Source organism: Salmo salar, chromosome ssa16 (assembly GCF_905237065.1).
Source record: "Salmo salar chromosome ssa16, Ssal_v3.1, whole genome shotgun sequence".
NCBI classification, from domain to species: Eukaryota; Metazoa; Chordata; class Actinopteri; order Salmoniformes; family Salmonidae; genus Salmo; species Salmo salar.
This window is the reverse complement of record NC_059457.1, coordinates 58629070-58650160: the sequence shown is the minus strand read 5'-3', so window position 1 is coordinate 58650160 and position 21091 is coordinate 58629070. Positions and strand designations below refer to the sequence as shown.

Here is a 21091-nt window from a genome sequence, read left to right as displayed (position 1 = left end):
CGTGCGCGCTGGGACCACCAGGTTAGAGTGGCAGCGGCCACGCGGTGTGGAGCGTTTGTATGGCCTGTGCAGAGGAGAGAGAACAGGGATAGGCAGACACATAGTAGACAAGCTACAGAAGAGGCTACGCTAATGCAAATGAGATTGGAGTGACAAGTGGACTACACGTCTCGAATGTTCAGGAAGTTAAGCTTACGTTGCAAAAATGTTATTGACTAAAATGATACAGTACTGCTGGCTGGTGGAGTAGGCTAGCTAGCAGTGGCTGCGTTGTTGACTTTGAACGTGTAGCTGGCTAGGTAACCTCGGTAGTTTCAGTACTACACCTTGTCATGATACAAAGCAACTTTGTAGCTAGCTAGCTAACATAACACTAATCAAGACGTTCCTTGTAGTGTATTTAGTTTCAACAATGCTGCTCGTCGGTAATAGTTGGCTAGGTTAGGAAAAATGGCGTCGCGGGGGACGGAAATAGCTGGCTAGCTAACCTCGATGGCTGGCTAGCTAACAATTATCAATTAACAATTATCAAGCTATGACAAAGACAACTAGGTAGCTAGCTAGGTAACACTGCACTAGTCAAATCGTTCCGTTGTGAAGTATTAGTAACTACAGCGCTGCTAGTCGGTAACGGATGGCTATCTGGCAGTGGGTTAATGATGACTAGGTGTGTTGAGTAAGTCTGGCGCCGCGTCGCGGCTGGCTAGCACACCTCTAGTCTACCTAGTCTACTGTCTATTCTATTACTGAAGCTATAGCCTACTGCCTACTCTATTACTGAAGCTATAGCCTACTGTCTATTCTATTACTGAAGCTATAGCCTACTGTCTACTCTATTACTGAAGCTATAGCCTGCTGTCTACTCTATTACTGAAGCTATAGCCTACTGTCTATTCTATTACTGAAGCTATAGCCTACTGTCTATTCTGAGTATTACTGAAGCTGTAGCCTACTGCCTACTCTATTACTGAAGCTATAGCCTACTGTCTATTCTGAGTATTACTGAAGCTGTAGCCTGCTGTCTATTCTATTACTGAAGCTATAGCCTACTGTCTATTATATTACTGAAGCTATATCCTACTGTCTATTCTGAGTATTACTGAAGCTATAGCCTACTGTCTATTCTATTACTGAAGCTATAGCCTACTGTCTACTCTATTACTGAAGCTATAGGCTACTGTCTATTATATTACTGAAGCTATAGCCTACTGTCTATTCTCAGTATTACTGAAGCTATAGCCTGCTGTCTACTCTATTACTGAAGCTATAGCCTACTGTCTATTCTATTACTGAAGCTATAGGCTACTGTCTATTCTGAGTATTACTGAAGCTATAGCCTACTGTCTATTCTATTACTGAAGCTATAGCCTACTGTCTACTCTATTACTGAAGCTATAGGCTACTGTCTACTCTGAGTATTTGATGAAAGTTTTTGCAATTTTGACGGTATAATATAGTTTTGATTAACATATTTATGTTTTGAGAAGGCAACTACATTTTGAAAATGCATCGACTGTTTAGCAAAAGGCCGGAGAGTTCTTACTCTGTTTTAAAAATCGATTGTTCCAGAAAATGATTGTACGCGATTGAGGAAAAACTGTAAGCATAAAGCATAAACGTTTATTATTATACTGAGAAATTACAAGTTGCGAACAAATCATTTGGAGTTTGGTCCAGGCTTTGGTTGTTACCATGGTTTACGACACCTATGCTGCCGTTGCTATGGGAACGTGAAACAAGCCACGACGTAAGATGGGCCCATCACTGTGTTTGTGCCGTTTGAGCTAAGCAGCGGTACTGTCACTTTTTTTCCCATCTTCTCCCACTTTAACTTTGTTGCGTTCCTATAGACAGGTGCCTACCCAAGACTGTCTCTAGTCCAGTCCAGTCTAGTCCAGTCCAGTCCAGTCCAGTCCAGTCTAGTCCAGTCCAGTCCAGTCCAGTCCAGTCTAGTCTAGTCTAGTCTAGTCTAGTCTAGTCTAGTCCAGTCCAGTCCAGTCCAGTCTAGTCTAGTCCAGTCCAGTCTAGTCTAGTCTAGTCTAGTCCAGTCCAGTCTAGTCTAGTCTAGTCTAGTCTAGTCCAGTCCAGTCCAGTCCATTCTCTATGTCTGTCTTGAAATAAGACGCAGTATTGTTTTCCCCTTACAGGTGCCTACCCACGTCTGTCTCTGAGCTTCAAGCTAAAGAGGAACATCGGCTACTTCATCCTGCAGACGTACATGCCCTCTATCCTGATCACCATCCTGTCCTGGGTCTCCTTCTGGATCAACTACGACGCCTCCGCTGCCAGAGTGGCTTTAGGTACTGCCTTTAAAACTGACCTCTGATCTGGGGGGGGGGGGAGAGAGAGAGAGAGAGAGAGACCACGTGCAGTGGGACACAGAGTGCGAGGGGGGATTTTGCTGTCGTGTTATTTAAGATACTCTTTGAAGAGGTTTCAGGTGTTTTGGGTACATGGCCAGGGACTCTGCTGTCCTACCTTCAGGGGGAACCTGGTTCCACCAGAACGGAGAGCTCGGGATGGGGTATAGAGTTTGATCATAGCCTAAAGGTAGGGAGGGACATTTCCTCTTTCTGCTCCGTAGGTAAGCACCATGGTCTGGTAGTGGATGTGAGTTTTGACTGGAAGCCAGTGGAGTGTCTGGAGGAGTGGGGTGACATGGGAGAACTTAGGAAGGTTGAAAACCAAGTGGGTTGCAGCGTTTTGGATAAATTGCAGGGGTTTAATGGCACAAGCTGGGAGCCCAGACAACAGCGAGTAGAGCATGAACCTGCAGGTGTGAGTCACTGCTTTGATGTTTGTAGAGAACGACAGGGTGTTGTCCAGGGTCATGCCAGGTTCTTTGCACTCTGGGAGGACAACACTGTGGACTTGTCAACTGTGATGGAAAGGTCTTTGAACGGGCAGGCCTTCCCCGGGGGAGGAAGAGCAGCTCTGTCTTGTCGATATTGACCTTGACGTGGTGGACCACCTGGGAGTCAGAGGGGAGGAAGGAGAAAAGTAGTTGAGTGTCATCTGTATAGCAAATATAGGAGAGACCATGTGAGGATATGACAGAGCTGAGTGACTTGGTCTATAGAGAGAAGAAGAGAGGTCCATCCTCATAGCAGTGATAGGAGAGACCATGTGAGGATATGACCAGTGACTTGGTCTATAGAGTGTTACGCAGAGTGGAACAGGGAAACCCAAGAGCAGACTCAGACGAGGAGACTGGGATGTAGTAACCAAGGTATTTATTGAAACACAGGGGGGAAGATGGGGTGTAAACCAGGGGAAGCTCGGGGGGGGGAAGCAGGTGCGGAGGCTGAGGCTGGAGTGAGAGGGTTTGGGACAGGGGAAAGCAGGTCCGAAAGGGGAATCCAGGGGAGCAGGAGAGTGGGGAATCCAAGGGAGCAGTAGAGTGGGGAATCCAGGGGAGCAGTAGAGTGGGGAATCCAGGGGAGCAGTAGAGTGGGGAATCCAAGGGAGCGGTAGAGTGGGGAATCCAAGGGGAGCAGTAGAGTGGGGAATCCAGGGGAGCGGTAGAGTGGGGAATCCAGGGGAGCGGTAGAGTGGGGAATCCAGGGGAGCAATAGAGTGGGGAATCCAGGGGAGCAGTAGAGTGGGGAATCCAAGGGAGCAGTAGAGTGGGGAATCCCGGGGAGCAGTAGAGTGGGGAATCCAGGGGAGAAGTAGAGTGGGGAATCCAGGGGAGAAGTAGAGTGGGGAATCCAAGGGAGCAGTAGAGTGGGGAATCTAAGGGAGCGGTAGAGTGGGGAATCCAAGGGAGCGGTAGAGTGGGGTAGAGTGGGGAATCCAGGGGAGCGGTAGAGTGGGGAATCCAGGGGAGAAGTAGAGTGGGGAATCCAGGGAGAAGTAGAGTGGGGAATCCAAGGGAGCAGTAGAGTGGGGAATCCAAGGGAGCGGTAGAGTGGGGAATCCAAGGGAGCGGTAGAGTGGGGTAGAGTGGGGAATCCAGGGGAGCGGTAGAGTGGGGAATCCAGGGCAGAGTAGCAGGATGAAGAGGCATGGGACTGGAGACGGGGACCAGAGTCAGAGGGGGCGGAACTGTAGCGGAGAGGAAAATCGTGTCAGGCAAGGAAAACAGGCACAACAGGATCTAAATAGTAATAAACGGCTAGAAACGTAGACTGACTGAGCAGAGATTACGATCTGGCAGGGTGGAAGTGGCAGGACTGAGTATTTGTAGAGGTCTTGATTACGGAACAGGTTGCAGCTGGTGGGGATCTGCTCTGACTCCAGCCACACAATCACACAGACAGACAGAGAGAGAGAGAGAGAGAGAGAGAGAGAGTACTGAGGGAGTGGCGGCAGGTCAAGGAGACACAGGATGAGCAGTAGAGGCCATGGCAGGAGCAGATGTAACATAGAGAGAAGAGGAGAGGGCCTAGAACCGAGCCCTGGGGGACACCAGTAGTGAGACTACGTGGTTCAGATACAGATCCTCTCCATGTCACCTGGTAGGAGCGGCCTGCCAAGTAGGATGCAATCCAATAGTGTGTAGAGTCTGAGACACCCAGCCCTGAGAAGGTGGAGAGGAGGATCTGATGGTTCACGGGGTCGAAGGCAGCGGCTGGGTCTAGGAGGATGAGAACAGAGGAAAGAGAGTCAGCTTTGGCAGTGCGGAGAGCCTCCATGACACAGACGAGCAGTTTCAGTTGAGTGACCCATCTTGAGGAGGAGGTCAGAGAACTGGCCGTGTGTTGCCAGGACAACAACCTCTCCCTCAACGTGATCAAGACTAAGGAGATGATTGTGGACTACAGGAAAAGGAGGACCGAGCACGCCCCCATTCTCATCGACAGGGCTGTAGTGGAGCAGGTTGAGAGCTTCAAGTTCCTTGGTGTCCACATCAACAACAAACTATCGTGGACCAAGCACACCAAGACAGTCGTGAAGAGGGCACGACAAAACCTATTCCCCCTCAAGAGACTGAAAAGTTTTGGCATGGGTCCTCAGATCCTCAAAAGGTTCTACAGGTGCACCATCGAGAGCATCCTGACTGGTTGCATCACCGCCTGGTACGGCAACTGCTCGGCCTCCGACCGCAAGGCACTACAGAGTGCCATCAGTACACAGGGTAGTGTGTACGGCCCAGTGCATCACTGGGGCCAAGCTTCCTGCCATCCAGGACCTCTATACCAGGTGGTGTCAGGGGAAGGCCCTAAAGATTTTCAAAAACTACAGCCACCCCAGTCATAGGCTGTTCTCTCTGCTACCGCACGGCAAGCGGTACCGGAGCGCCAAGTCTAGGTCCAAGAGGCTTCTAAACAGCTTCTACCCACAAGCCATAAGACTACTGCATTGCCCCCCCCCCTTTTACACTGCTCCTACTCTCTGTTATTAGCTATGCGTAAGCCACTTTAATAACTTTACCCACATGTACATATTACCTCAATTACCTCAACTAATCGGTGCTCCCGCACATTTACTCTGTACCGCATTGTTGGTTAAGGTCTTGTAAGTATGCATTTCACTGTAAGGTCTACACCTGTTGTATTCGGCGTATGTGACAAATACAATTTGATATGATTTGGAGCCTGATTAGTTAGGGTCCAGAAGATGGTTCTGAGAGAGATGGAGAGAGAGTTGATCAGAGACAGAACGCTCAAGTGTTTTGGAAAGAAAATAAAGGATACCGATATGTCGTTTTTTGACGTCAGATGTCGAGTGTTTATTTCTTAAAGCGAGGGGGGGGGGCAACTCTCGCCATTTTAGAGTCAGAGGGGACACAGCCAGTGGTCAGGGACGAGTTGATGAGGGAAGTGAGCAATGGGAGAAGGTCTCCAGAGATGGTCTGGAGAAGGGAGGAGGGGATGGGGACGAGCGGGAAGGTTGTAGGGTGGTCAGACCTCACTAGTAGCAGGATGTCATCTGGAGAGAGAGGGGAGAAAGAGGTCAAGGCGTAGGGTAGTTCTGGAGAGAGAGGGGAGAAAGAGGTCAAGGCGTAGGGTAGTTCTGGAGAGAGAGAGGAGAGAAAGAGGTCAAGGCGTAGGGTAGTTCTGGAGAGAGAGAGGGGAGAAAGAGGTCAAGGCGTAGGGTAGTTCTGGAGAGAGAGAGGAGAGAAAGAGGTCAAGGCGTAGGGTAGTTCTGGAGAGAGAGGGGAGAAAGAGGTCAAGGCGTAGGGTAGTTCTGGAGAGAGAGAGGGGAGAAAGAGGTCAAGGCGTAGGGTAGTTCTGGAGAGAGAGAGGGGAGAAAGAGGTCAAGGCGTAGGGTAGTTCTGGAGAGAGAGAGGGGAAAGAGGTCAAGGCGTAGGGTAGTTTTGGAGAGAGAGAGGGGAAAGAGGTCAAGGCGTAGGGTAGTTTTGGAGAGAGAGAGGGGAGAAAGAGGTCAAGGCGTAGGGTAGTTCTGGAGAGAGAGAGGGGAAAAAGAGGTCAAGGCGTAGGGTAGTTCTGGAGAGAGAGGGGAGAAAGAGGTCAAGGCGTAGGGTAGTTCTGGAGAGAGAGAGGGGAAAGAGGTCCAGGAGTAGTTCTGTGTGGATGAGACCAGTGGACTCGATAGGCTGAGTGGATGAGACCAGTGGACTCGATAGGCTGAGTGGATGAGACCAGTGGACTCGATAGGCTGAGTGGATGAGACCAGTGGACTCATTAGGCTGAGTGGATGAGACCAGTGGACTCATTAGGCTGAGTGGATGAGACCAGTGGACTCGATAGGCTGAGTGGATGAGACCAGTGGACTCGATAGGCTGAGTGGATGAGACCAGTGGACTCGATAGGCTGAGTGGATGAGTCCAGTGGACTCGATAGGCTGAGTGGATGAGACCAGTGGACTCGATAGGCTGAGTGGATGAGACCAGTGGACTCGATAGGCTGAGTGGATGAGACCAGTGGACTCGATAGGCTGAGTGGATGAGACCAGTGGACTCGATAGGCTGAGTGGATGAGACCAGTGGACTCGATAGGCTGAGTGGATGTCCAGTGGACTCGATAGGCTGAGTGGATGAGACCAGTGGACTCGATAGGCTGAGTGGATGAGATCAGTGGACTCGATAGGCTGAGTGGATGAGGAGCGGTTGATAAGGTGGTTACACAAAGTCGTCCACTGAGAGGGAGTTGGGGTGGTGGAGGATTAAGGATGGAGGAAAAGAGTTTCCTAGGGTTAGAGGCAGAAGTTTGACATTTAGAGTGATAGAAAGTGGCTTTAGCAGCAGATAGAGGAAGAGAAGGTAGAGAGGAGGGAGTGGTTAGGTCCTCTGGAATTTTAGTTTTCCTATATTTTCACTCAGCTGCCCACAGCCCTGTTCTGTAAGCTCGCAATGAGTCACTTGGAGCAAGAGGGGAGGGGCTGACCTGGCCAGGAGGGAAGGGGACAGTGTGAGTCATGGGGTGCGGAAAGGGAGGGGAGTAGGGTCGAAGAGGCAGAATCAGGAGACAAGAGGGAGAAGGAATTAGCAGAAGGGAGAGATGATAGGATAGAAGAGGAGAGAGTAGTGAGAGAGAGAGAGAGAGAGAGAGAGAGAGAGAGAGAGAGAGAGCGAGAGAGAGAGAGACCATATTGGTAGGAAAGGGACACAGAAAGGAAACAAAGCAGTCATCACAGACCTGGAGGCGGGTTGCAGTGAGATTAGTAGGAGAACAGCCTCTAGTAAAGATGAGGTCAAGAGTATTGCCTGCCTTGTGAGTTTGGAGGGGATTGGGATAGGGTGAGGTCAAAAGAGGAGAGGAGTGGAAAGAAGAGAGTTGGAAAGAAATTAATTGATTTAAATGGGCGGATGGTACAGTTGATGTACTTGGTGGACACCTTCCTGAAAGGGGAACGATCTTGCAACTATGAATTTTGATAGAAAACTTAGAAGCTAAATAGATAGGATCTTGAAACCATGGAAACACTTGTCCATCTATGTGAAAATTACACTTGAGTAATTGTCAAGGGATTTCACATTTTTACATATCTGTTAACGGCTCTACCGACTCCAGGAGAATGTTTTTTCAAGTTATGTGAGCAAAATTCAAAAGGCACTCACACATCTGAGCTATCTTAGTAAAAAAATAAGAAACTCCCAAGCTGCTCTGGATAGTATCACTGCTCTGGGTAGTATCACTGCTCTGGATAGTATCACTGCTCTGGATAGTATCACTGCTCTGGATAGTATCACTACTCTGGATAGTATCACTGCTCAGGATAGTATCGCTGCTCTGGATAGTATCTGTGCTCTGGATAGTATCGCTGCTCTGGATAGTATCTGTGCTCTGGATAGTATCACTGCTCTGGATAGTATCTGTGCTCTGGATAGTATCACTACTCTGGATAGTATCTGTGCTCTGGATAGTATCACTACTCTGGATAGTATCGCTGCTCTGGATAGTATCGCTGCTCTGGTCACTGCTCAGGATAGTATCACTACTCTGGATAGTAACACTGCTCTGGATAGTATCACTGCTCTGGTCACTGCTCTGGATAGTATCACTACTCTGGATAGTATCACTGCTCAGGATAGTATCACTGCTCTGGATAGTACCACTGCTCTGGTCACTGCTCTGGATAGTATCACTGCTCTGGATAGTATCACTGCTCTGGATAGTATCACTGCTCTGGTCACTGCTCTGGATAGTATCACTGCTCTTGATAGTATCACTACATTACATTTTTACATTTTAGTCATTTAGCAGACGCTCTTATCCAGAGCGACTTACAGTAGTGAATGCATACATTTCATACATTTCATACATTTCGTTTCATTTCATGTATTTTTTTTTGTACTGGCCCCCCGTGGGAATCGAACCCACAACCCTGGCGTTGCAAACACCATGCTCTACCAACTGAGCCACAGGGACTACTCTCACTACTCTAACTAGTATCGCTGGTCAGTCAGCATTTCACTGTGAGGTCTACACCTGTTGGTTAAGGGCTGGTCTGTATTTCACTGTGAGGTCTACACCTGTTGGTTAAGGGCTGGTCTGTATTTCACTGTGAGGTCTACACCTGTTGGTTAAGGACTGGTCAGTCTGCATTTCACTGTGCGGTCTACACCTGTTGGTTAAGGGCTGGTCTGTATTTCACTGTGAGGTCTACACCTGTTGGTTAAGGGCTGGTCTGTATTTCACTGTGAGGTCTACACCTGTTGGTTAAGGACTGGTCAGTCTGCATTTCACTGTGAGGTCTACACCTGTTGGTTAAGGGCTGGTCTGTATTTCACTGTGAGGTCTACACCTGTTGGTTAAGGGCTGGTCAGTCTGCATTTCACTGTATTGTATGACCTGAAGGTTAGTTGGTTAGTGATGAAATGTACACCCCCTTACAGGTGTTTCAGCTCTACCATCTCTGTACTGGGAACACTAATTAGTAATACCAACCAATATGGGGACAAATCAAATAAAAGTTTATTTGTCACGTGCGCCAAATACAACCTTAGAGTGAAATGCTTACCTTTTTTGCGCTATTGGTTAGAGACTGTATTAGGTGAACAGTAAGTCAAGAAGAAATCACAATCTGGTTCCATTAGAAATCACAATCTGGTTCTATTAGAAATCACAATCTGGTTCCATTAGAAATCACAATCTGGTTCTATTAGAAATCACAATCTGGTTCCATTAGAAATCACAATCTGGTTCCATTAGAAATCACAATTTGGTTCCATTAGAAATCACAATCCGGTTCCATTAGAAATCACAATCTGGTTCCATTAGAAATCACAATCCGGTTCCATTAGAAATCACAATCTGGTTCCATTAGAAATCACAATCTGGTTCCATTAGAAACCACAATCCGGGTGAGGTGGACATCATTTGAAAGCGTATTCTGCTGCCAACATGCCTAGCTAAGTTATAAAATATGATATTACATACAGTGTTAGGCTTTCACAAGGTTTTCTCTCTGCTACCGCACGGCAAGCGGTACCGGAGGGCCAAGTCTAGGTTCAAGAGGCTTCTAAACAGCTTCTACCCCCCAAGCCATAAGACTCCTGCATTGCCACCCCCCCTCTTTTACGCCGTTGTTACTCTCTGTTATTATCTATGCATAGTCACTTTAATAACTCTACATATATGTACATATTACCCCAATTACCTCGAGTAATCGGTGCCCCCGCACATTGACTCTGTACCGGTACCCCCTGTATATAGCCTCCACATTGACTCTGTACCGTAACACCCTGTATATAGCCTCCACATTGACTCTGTACCAGTACCCCCTGTACATAGCCTCCACATTGACTCTGTACCGGTACCCCCTGTATATAGCTTCCACATTGACTCTGTACCGGTACCCCCTGTATATAGCCTCCACATTGACTCTGTACCGGTACCCCCTGTATATAGCCTCCACATTGACTCTGTACCGGTACCCCCTGTATATAGCCTCCACATTGACTCTGTACCGGTACCCCCTGTATATAGCCTCCACATTGACTCTGTACCGTAACACCCTGTATATAGCCTCCACATTGACTCTGTACCGGTACCCCCTGTATATAGCCTCCACATTGACTCTGTACCGGTACCCCCTGTATATAGCCTCCACATTGACTCTGTACCGGTACCCCCTGTATATAGCCTCCACATTGACTCTGTACCGGTACCCCCTGTATATAGCCTCCACATTGTTATTTTACTGCTGCTCTTTAATTATTTGTTACTTTTATTTATGTTTCTTATTCATATTTTTTAAACTGCATTGTTGGTTAAGGGCTTGTAAAGCATTTCACTGTGAGGTCTACTACACCTGTTGTATTCAGCATTTCACTGTGAGGTCTACTACACCTGTTGTATTCAGCATTTCACTGTGAGGTCTACTACACCTGTTGTATTCAGCATTTCACTGTAAGGTCTACTACACCTGTTGTATTCAGCATTTCACTGTGAGGTCTACTACACCTGTTGTATTCGGCGCATGTGACTAATACAATTTGATTTGATTTGAAAAGGCACTTGTAATTTTGGTGCACATAGAATGGAGTCATGAGTGCATTAAAGTATAAAACATCATCTGGTAGCTGTGGATCAAACAGGTTCATTCTGTCCAGGACAACCCAGGGTATAAAACATCATCTGGTAACTGTGGATCAAACAGGTTCATTCTGTCCAGGGCAACCCAGGGTATAAAACATCATCTGGTAGCTGTGGATCAAACAGGTTCATTCTGTCCAGGACAACCCAGGGTATAAAGCATCATCTGGTAACTGTGGATCAAACAGGTTCATTCTGTCCAGGACAACCCAGGGTATAAAACATCATCTGGTAGCTGTGGATCAAACAGGTTCATTCTGTCCAGGACAACCCAGGGTATAAAACATCATCTGGTAACTGTGGATCAAACAGGTTCATTCTGTCCAGGACAACCCAGGGTATAAAACACAGTAATCTGGTAACTGTGGATCAAACAGGTTCATTCTGTCCAGGACAACCCAGGGTAAAACACAGTAATCTGGTAACTGTGGATCAGATATAGCGATCATAAATCTTGATATTGAGGGGTCTCCCGGGTGGTGTAGTGGTCTAAGGCTGTGCCGCCAGAGATTCTGGGCTGCGACCGTGAGGCTCATGGGGCGACTCACAATTGGCCCAGCGTCGTCCGGGTTAGGGGAGGGTTTGGCCGGCAGGGATATGCCGGCCAAAGTACAGTATATATGAGGATGTACAGTATGACTGTTACAGTACATATGAGGATGTACAGTATATATGAGGATGTACAGTATGACTGCTACAGTATATATGAGGATGTACAGTATGACTGCTACAGTATATATGAGGCTGGGAGGATGTACAGTATGACTGCTACAGTACATATGAGGATGTACAGTATGACTGCTACAGTATATATGAGGATGTACAGTATGACTGTTACAGTATATATGAGGATGTCCAGTATGACTGTTACAGTATATATGAGGATGTACAGTATGACTGCTACAGTATATATGAGGATGTACAGTATGACTGCTACAGTATATATGAGGATGTACAGTATATATGAGGATGTACAGTATATATGAGGATGTCCAGTATGACTGCTAAAGTATATATGAGGATGTACAGTATGACTGCTACAGTATATATGAGGATGTGCAGTATGACTGCTACAGTATATATGAGGATGTACAGTATGACTGTTACAGTCTATATGAGGATGTACAGTATGACTGCTACAGTATATATGAGGATGTACAGTATGACTGTTACAGTATATATGAGGATGTACAGTATGACTGCTACAGTATATATGAGGATGTACAGTATGACTGCTACAGTATATATGAGGATGTACAGTATGACTGTTACAGTATATATGAGGATGTACAGTATGACTGCTACAGTATATTTGAGGATGTACAGTATGACTGCTACAGTATATATGAGGATGTACAGTATGACTGCTACAGTATATATGAGGCTGGGAGGATGTACAGTATGACTGTTACAGTATGTACAGTATGACTGCTACAGTATATATGAGGATGTACAGTATGCTACAGTATATATGAGGATGTAGAGTATGACTGTTACAGTATATGAGGATGTACAGTATATATGAGGATGTACAGTATGACTGCTACAGTATATATGAGGCTGGGAGGATGGACAGTATGACTGTTACAGTATATATGAGGATGTACAGTATGACTGCTACAGTATATATGAGGATGTACAGTATATATGAGGATGTACAGTATGACTGCTACAGTATATATGAGGCTGGGAGGATGTACAGTATGACTGTTACAGTATATATGAGGATGTACAGTATGACTGTTACAGTATATATGAGGATGAACAGTATGCTACAATATATATGAGGCTGTACAGTATGACTGCTACAGTATATATGAGGATGTACAGTATGACTGTTACAGTATATATGAGGATGTACAGTATGACTGTTACAGTATATGAGGATGTACAGTATATATGAGGATGTCCAGTATGACTGCTAAAGTATATATGAGGATGTACAGTATGACTGTTACAGTATATGAGGATGTACAGTATGACTGCTACAGTATATATGAGGATGTACAGTATGACTGTTACAGTCTATATGAGGATGTACAGTATGACTGCTACAGTATATATGAGGATGTACAGTATGTTACAGTATATATGAGTATGTACAGTATGACTGCTACAGTATATATGAGGAGGTACAGTATGACTGTTACAGTATATATGAGGATGTACAGTATGACTGCTACAGTATATATGAGTATGTACAGTATGACTGTTACAGTATATATGAGGATGTACAGTATGACTGCTACAGTATATATGAGGATGTACAGTATGACTGTTACAGTATATATGAGGATGTACAGTATGACTGCTACAGTATATATGAGGATGTACAGTATGACTGTTACAGTATATATGAGGATGTACAGTATGACTGCTACAGTATATATGAGGATGTACAGTATGACGGTTACAGTATATATGAGGATGCACAGTATGACTGCTACAGTATATATGAGGATGTACAGTATGACTGCTACAGTATATATGAGGCTGGGAGGATGTACAGTATGACTGTTACAGTATATATGAGGATGTACAGTATGACTGCTACAGTATATATGAGGATGTACAGTATATATGAGGATGTACAGTATGACTGCTACCGTATATATGAGGATGTACAGTATGACTGTTACAGTATGAGGATGTACAGTATGACTGCTACAGTATATATGAGGATGTACAGTATGTTACAGTGTATATATGAGGATGTACAGTATGACTGCTACAGTATATATGAGGATGTACAGTATGACTGCTACAGTATATATGAGGATGTACAGTATGACTGCTACAGTATATATGAGGATGTAAAGTATGACTGTTACAGTATATATGAGGATGTACAGTATGACTGTTACAGTATATATGAGACTGGGAGGATGCACAGTATGACTGCTACAGTATGTATGAGGATGTACAGTATGACTGCTACAGTATGAGGATGTACAGTATGACTGCTACAGTATATATGAGGATGTGCAGTATGACTGCTACAGTATATATGAGGATGTACAGTATGACTGTTACAGTATATATGAGGATGTGCAGTATGACTGCTACAGTATATATGAGGATGTACAGTATGACTGTTACAGTATATATGAGGATGTACAGTATGACTGCTACAGTATATATGAGGATGTACAGTATGTGATTGTTACAGTATATGAGGATGTACAGTATGACTGTTACAGTATATATGAGGATGTGCAGTATGACTGCTACAGCATATATGAGGATGTACAGTATGACTGTTACAGTATATATGAGGATGTACAGTATGACTGCTACAGTATATATGAGGATGTACAGTATGACTGCTACAGTATATATGAGGCTGGGAGGATGTACAGTATGACTGTTACAGTATATATGAGGATGTACAGTATGACTGCTACAGTATATATGAGGATGTACAGTATGACTGCTACAGTATATAAGAGGATGTACAGTATGACTGTTACAGTATATATGAGGATGTACAGTATGACTGCTACAGTATATATGAGGATGTACAGTATGACTGCTACAGTATATATGAGGATGTACAGTATGACTGTTACAGTATGAGGATGTACAGTATGACTGCTACAGTATATATGAGGATGTACAGTATGACTGCTACAGTATGTATGAGGATGTACAGTATGACTGCTACAGTATGTATGAGGATGTACAGTGTGACTGCTACAGTATGAGGATGTACAGTATGACTGCTACAGTATATATGAGGATGTACAGTATGACTGTTACAGTATATATGAGACTGGGAGGATGCACAGTATGACTGCTACAGTATATATGAGGATGTACAGTATGACTGCTACAGTATATATGAGGATATGCAGTATGACTGCTACAGTATATCTGAGGATGTACAGTATGACTGCTACAGTATATATGAGGATGTACAGTATGTTACAGTATATATGAGGATGTACAGTATGACTGCTATAGTATATATGAGGATGTACAGTATGACCGCTACCATATATATGAGGATGTACAGTAAGACTGCTACAGTATATATGAGGATGTACAGTATGTTACAGTATATATGAGGATGTACAGTATGACTGCTATAGTATATATGAGGATGTACAGTATGACTGCTGCAGTACATATGAGGATGTACAGTATGTTACAGTATATATGAGGATGTACAGTATGACTGCTACAGTATATATGAGGATGTACAGTATGACTGCTACAGTATATATGAGGATGTACAGTATGACTGCTACAGTATATATGAGGATGTACAGTATGACTGTTACAGTATATATGAGGATGTACAGTATGACTGCTACAGTATATATGAGGATGTACAGTATATATGAGGATGTACAGTATGACTGTTACAGTATGAGGATGTACAGTATGTTACAGTATATATGAGGATGTACAGTATGACTGTTACAGTATATATGAGGATGTACAGTATGACTGTTACACTATATATGAGGATGTACAGTATGACTGTTACAGTATATATGAGGATGTACAGTATGACTGCTACAGTATATATGAGGATGTACAGTATGACTGTTACAGTATATATGAGGCTGTACAGTATGACTGCTACAGTATATATGAGGATGTACAGTATGACTGTATGAGGATGTACAGTATGACTGCTACAATATATATGAGGATGTACAGTATGACTGCTACAGTATATATGAGGATGTACAGTATGACTGCTACTATATATGAGGCTGTACAGTATGACTGTATGAGGATGTACAGTTTGACTGCTACAGTATATATGAGGCTGGGAGGATGTACAGTATGACTGCTACAGTACATATGAGGATGTACAGTATGACTGCTACAGTATGACTGCTACAGTATATATGGGAGGTGGAAGGCATTCTCTTTACAGTTTAGCTTTGTCCCAAGCCGGGGGCTCTGGGTTACTGCAGGACTTTTAATTATATCGATTTTCTTTTGACGAACAATAAGCCTGAAAGGGTCAGAAATAGCTCTTCATGGATGCTATTACTCTCAAAGTTACTGTTAGTTTGTATCCTCTATGTTGACTCTGTGTGAATCGATCATTCTAATTGATTACCTTACTAGATTACTATAATGACTGGCCAACCAAATAATACACTTCACTTCCTGGAATGTAAAAGGGCTCAATCACCCTGTTAAGAGAAACAAAATCTTTGCTCACCTTATTTGAAGGCTCTACTTAGAACCCACTTGTGTAAAATAAGATTGTTTCCAGATAAATAAGATCTGCGAATTGGCCATCCTATACTGACAACGTTTTATTAGATTCGTTTAGTCAATAAACCCCTAATAGCCCAGAGAGGTGGAGTAAATCAGATATTTTCTTAAATAGGTGGGCTAACTCCCGCTCTTGTGCCATGATGCCTGTGTTTCAAACCAAGGAACTTTCCGCTCCAGGTATCACCACGGTTCTGACCATGACCACCATCAACACCCATCTGAGAGAGACGCTGCCTAAGATCCCCTACGTCAAGGCCATAGACATGTACCTGATGGGCTGCTTTGTGTTCGTCTTCCTGGCCCTGCTGGAGTACGCCTTCGTCAACTATATCTTCTTCGGACGGGGCCATCGGATGCAGAAGAAATTGGCTGAGAAAGTGGAGAAGGTCAAAAATGACAGGGCGGCCAAGTTCGACGGCAACAGGGTAACGTTTACCCCCTCGGAAATGGTCAGTAGGCTACTTTTTTTTAATTATTCTTCTGCTGTAATTGGACATCTTGGATTGTTAACTGTGAGGGTCCCTGTTTTATCTACAGTACCTTTTCAGTCACTTAATGACTCTCTGAGGTCATTAAAGATCCCATGGTACTTATCGTAAGAGTAGGGGTGTTAACCCCCGGTGTCCTGGCTAAATTCCCAATCTGTCCCTCATACCATCACGGCCACCTAATCATCCCCAGCTTACAATTGGCTCATTCATCCCCCTCCTCCTCTCCCCTGTAACTATTCCCCAGGTCGTTGCTGTAAATGAGAACGTGTTCTCAGTCAACTTACCTGGTAAAATAACGGTAAAATAACGGTAACATTTTTAAAAAAACGTATCATAACAACGGACAGAGATTGAGACTAATTGTACTCAACGATATCTAGATTGTTCAAATCAAATTTTATTGGTCACATGCGCCGAATACAACAGGTGTAGACTTTACTGTGAAATGCTTACTTACGAACCCTTTCCCAACAATGCAGAGTTTAAAAAAATTAAATAAAAATAAGACAAATATTTTCTCAATCAAAACTAAATCAAAACATTGTTATCTGGGGGACTCTTCCCATTGACCTCACAGACCTGTAAGCACTAGTACACTATACACAGCATTAGGAGGGAGGAACGCAAGGTGAAAAGATGATATTGCCACAAAGGTAAACTGACATGTAGCATCATAGAGATGAAAGGAACATTGATCATTCCAGACGTGATTCTTCACAGTAACAGTGTTAAGAGTCATTTCAGTATTAGGTTCCTATATTCAGTTATTCTTCTCTAGGAGAGTGCTGTCAAATGGATGGACATCAATCAGATTCACATACAGGGGTAGATTCAGTTACAGCATCTAGGGATGAATTCCAAATGGAACCCTATTCCCTATATAGTGCACTAGCTGACAAGGGAAAAATCTGTTGTTTTGCCCCTGAACAAGGCAGTTAACCCACTGTTCGCCTGGGGCCGAAGACGTCGATGTTGATTATGGCAGCCCCCCCCCGCTCCTCTCTGATTCAGAGGGGTTGGGTTAAATGACGAAGACACATTTCAGTTGAAGGCATTCAGTTGGACAACTGACTAGGTATCCTTGAGGGGTAGATTAATCATTTCCAGGCCCAGGGACATGTACTAGTCTGTGGCGACCTACATGCCAGAACTGGACAAGAACCTGAAACCTTCCGCACACAGGGGGGACAAACACCTACCTGGAGGTGACATAATTCCTTCCCCAATATAACCCCCCTAGACACCACTACGACAACACAACCAACAAAAACAGGTCATAACTGCTGAATCTCTGTCGCACGCTGGGTCTGTACATAGTCCCCCCTCAAAGCCTTACCATTCACTAAGTTGCTTACGTTCTCTGGAACTTATATTTGTATAAACCCTTGCAGTGTTTTATTTTTTTAAATCCAAGGGGGAAGTGTAGTGATCTTTACAAAGGGGGAAGCCATGGAGCAGGGCGCCTCACAGGCCTCTGCATTTGGGTGGAGGGAGGCTGTGACGCTCTGCTGCCATTGTTGAGTTCAAAGGGGGCTTTCATATCTCTCACTTCACATCTCAGTGCAAATTGACGTTGCAGCCGCAACGCCTGTCCTGTCCTAGCAAGCTTGGTAGCTTAGTAGCCTTACCTTTAGCATGATGGTCTGTATATAACAAAATATCTACGAATGATTTGTCTTTTACTTTTTGGATTCAGAAGTAGGTTCGGACTGAACATTACTCACTCAGTTTTTTGTTGGATGGTATTTCCAGGTTTCTGCTGGTTTTCTTCTGCAGGTTTTCGTTTGTTAGAAGTTTTTTCTGGGTAGTCCTTCCAGGTAATCTGGTTCAAAATAAGGTTTTAGGTTTGAAATTTAGATTTGGAGTGAAGGTTTTGATGTAGAGGTTTGTATCCTATATAAGTCCTTGCTAAAAAAAATCAAAGTTTATCTAAGTTCAGCCAACTAATTAAATTTTTGGCTGAAAAGTTCAGGAGCCCTATGAACTCATGACCTCTCTTCTCTCGCTGTCCTCTCCTCTGATAGGTTGACTCTCAGGGCAACATCCTCCTGACAACCCTGGAGATCCACAACGAAGTTGGCGCCGGCAACGAGATCACAACCAGCATCACCGAGACAACCGCACGGAACTCCTCCTCCATGATATTCAACCAATCAGGCCTCCAGTACCGAAAACCGAGCTCTCTGAGTGGCCGGGAGAGAAACGCCCATGCTCACGTGAAGAAGACAAGGCTACACAGGCGGTCCTCTCAACTCAGAATCAAAATCCCCAACCTGACGGACGTGAACTCCATCGATAGATGGTCACGGGTTGTCTTCCCCTTCACCTTTACCCTCTTCAACTTCATCTACTGGCTTTACTATGTGAACTAGTGGTTTTCAAGCCTATCCTCAGGGACCCCCAGCCATTCAATTTGAGAACCACTGAACTAAGTAACAGATAGAAGGGGATTTTCACTCCTTAAACCTTTCTTATTCTTGTTTCTCTAAAGAGTAAAGAAACCCGTCTGTATTCAGAAACCCGTCTGTATTCAGAAACCCGTCTGTATTCAGAAACCCGTCTGTATTCAGAGGACGTGTGACTGAGTGCAGAGAGACACTAGAACTAGAACACTGAGTTGTGGGGTCTCTTGAACTGGACGTTCAGACGAGCTGAGACAAAAGACCCTTTGTGGAAATACTATCCTTCTGAACTCTTCCTGTATTACACTGAACACTCCACTGTACAAAGAGGGTGATACAGTCAATGGTTTGTGGTTTTTCAAAAGTATTATTTACAATGATGTATGCCAATTATTGTAACTCTATCCCTTATTTTAGTGTGAGAAATTAATTTAGAGTGCTAAAACTCATTAGAAAACTGAATGGGAAATGAATTCAGTGTGCTATTTATCACAGTAGCTCGTTATAAACTGAATGGGAAATGAATTCAGTGTGCTATTTATCACAGTAGCCCAATATAAACTGAATGGGAAATGAATTCAGTGTGCTATTTATCACAGTAGCCCAATATAAACTGAATGGGAAATTAATTCAGTGTGCTATTTATCACAGTAGCCCAATATAAACTGAATGGGAAATGAATTCAGTGTGCTATTTATCACAGTAGTCCAATATAAACTGAATGGGAAATGAATTCAGTGTGCTATTTATCACAGTAGTCCAATATAAACTGAATGGGAAATACAATGCACAGTTTTTGAGTTACGATATGTCTGGTTTATCTGTTGGGATATTATCATTCCAGTCATGTCTATGTTCTATGGACTGTCAGAACGCGATCATATGAGCTGTGTAGGAAAGTCATGTATGGGCATGTATAGTCATGAATAGTCATAAATAGTCATTAACAGTCATGAATAACTACGAATAGTCATGAATAGTCATAAATAGTCATTAACAGTCATGAATAACCATGAATAGTCTTGTATAGTCATAAATAGTCATTAACAGTCATGAATAACCATGAATAGTCATGTTTAGTCATGTACTGAATCAATTTTGGATACTAATTCCATTGGTTTGGGTCTGACTATTCTGCAAACGATTCACTTATTATTATTATTTTTGTAAAGTGCTGAAGTAACCTATATGTAATCTGGATCTATATTTCACTGTGCATTGGAGGCAACGTAACGATGTAAACTCAGCTCTCACCAACCCACGCCTCAGTATCACTGTAGTTCATAGGTCACGCCTAGCCTAACATTCACACTGCCAAGATAAGCATGTCATGGAATCCGAATCATCCATTTTATATATTCATTAAAACGAGACTTACCTTCATTCATTTTACATAATCAATCTTTATCATTTACCTTCCCTGAGTGAAAATTATATTTTCTGATCATAAGAAAACGTTTGTTCCCGAACTGCTGTCGTGCAATGCTCAACCAAGGCTTTGATGTGGGCCTTAACATGTGTTTGGCAATTACAGTAGGCTCTGACCTTCTTCTGACCTAAATTGTACCCATATCTTTATGAATAGCCTAATGATTTTGAATCGTGTTCTTTTTACAATGTACATACATACCGTAGCCGTAGAAAACACAACTCAGGTACTGAATGGAGAAGTTCCTTATCACAATACACACGATCTATTGTCTGATTTTGTATTATTACACAGTATTCCTATGCATTTACCGATGATTGGTTTGTAATGCAGCCATACTATATACTACACATGACTACTTCTTTATTTATGTTCCTCGGTGAAGTATCCTCTCCTTTAAGACTTGCTCAGAGAACTGAGACTAAGGGGTTCTGCTCATAAACACTAGCCTCTCCTTTAAGACTTGCTCAGAGAACTGAAGACTAGGGGGTTCTGCTCATAAACACTAGCCTCTCCTTTAAGACTTGCTCAGAGAACTGAGACTAAGGGGTTCTGCTCATAAACACTACAACAACATCC

The 21091-nt window shown here is 43.9% G+C and overlaps 1 protein-coding gene across 1 annotated transcript in view; it reads left to right on the top strand.

The window, feature by feature from the left end:
• The window catches only part of gabrb3 (gamma-aminobutyric acid type A receptor subunit beta3), a 55354-nt gene extending 34532 nt beyond the window's left edge, over positions 1-20822 (top strand). Inside the window, exons 7-9 of the mRNA XM_045697503.1 lie at positions 2148-2300; positions 16368-16639; positions 18706-20822. Of these exons, the coding sequence (XP_045553459.1) occupies positions 2148-2300; positions 16368-16639; positions 18706-19053 (773 nt within the window). The 3' untranslated portion in view covers positions 19054-20822. The remainder of the gene's footprint in view (positions 1-2147; positions 2301-16367; positions 16640-18705) is intronic.
• Positions 20823-21091: the final 269 nt, after the last annotated feature.